Below are 201 nucleotides of genomic sequence, written 5' to 3' on the forward strand. Positions count from 1 at the left end.
CGGGAGGGGAGGGCAGGGGTATGAGGTGCGTGTGTGTGTCCCCCACCACCTTGCTGCCTTTCAGGAAGGAGTAGGGTCCCTTCACCCCATTGGGTACAAAAGGCCCTTTGCTCGGCCGTCGGCCACCAGCATGGCCCTACACAAGGGAGCCAGCTCGGCTCTGGGCGGGCACCATGACGGGGACAGCCCCGATCCGCTCCA

The 201-nt window shown here is 65.7% G+C and overlaps 1 protein-coding gene across 1 annotated transcript in view; it reads right to left on the reverse strand.

The window, feature by feature from the left end:
* Positions 1-136: 136 nt before the first annotated feature.
* IGSF11 (immunoglobulin superfamily, member 11) overlaps positions 137-201 on the reverse strand; it is a gene marked incomplete at its 5' end in the record, with an annotated part of 5,060 nt that continues 4,995 nt past the window's right edge. The window contains one exon of the mRNA XM_010080897.1: positions 137-201. Coding sequence (XP_010079199.1) covers positions 137-201 — 65 coding nt within the window.

The sequence above is a fragment of the Pterocles gutturalis genome, unplaced genomic scaffold (assembly GCF_000699245.1).
Source record: "Pterocles gutturalis isolate BGI_N339 unplaced genomic scaffold, ASM69924v1 scaffold47744, whole genome shotgun sequence".
In the NCBI taxonomy this organism is placed as follows: Eukaryota; Metazoa; Chordata; class Aves; order Pterocliformes; family Pteroclidae; genus Pterocles; species Pterocles gutturalis.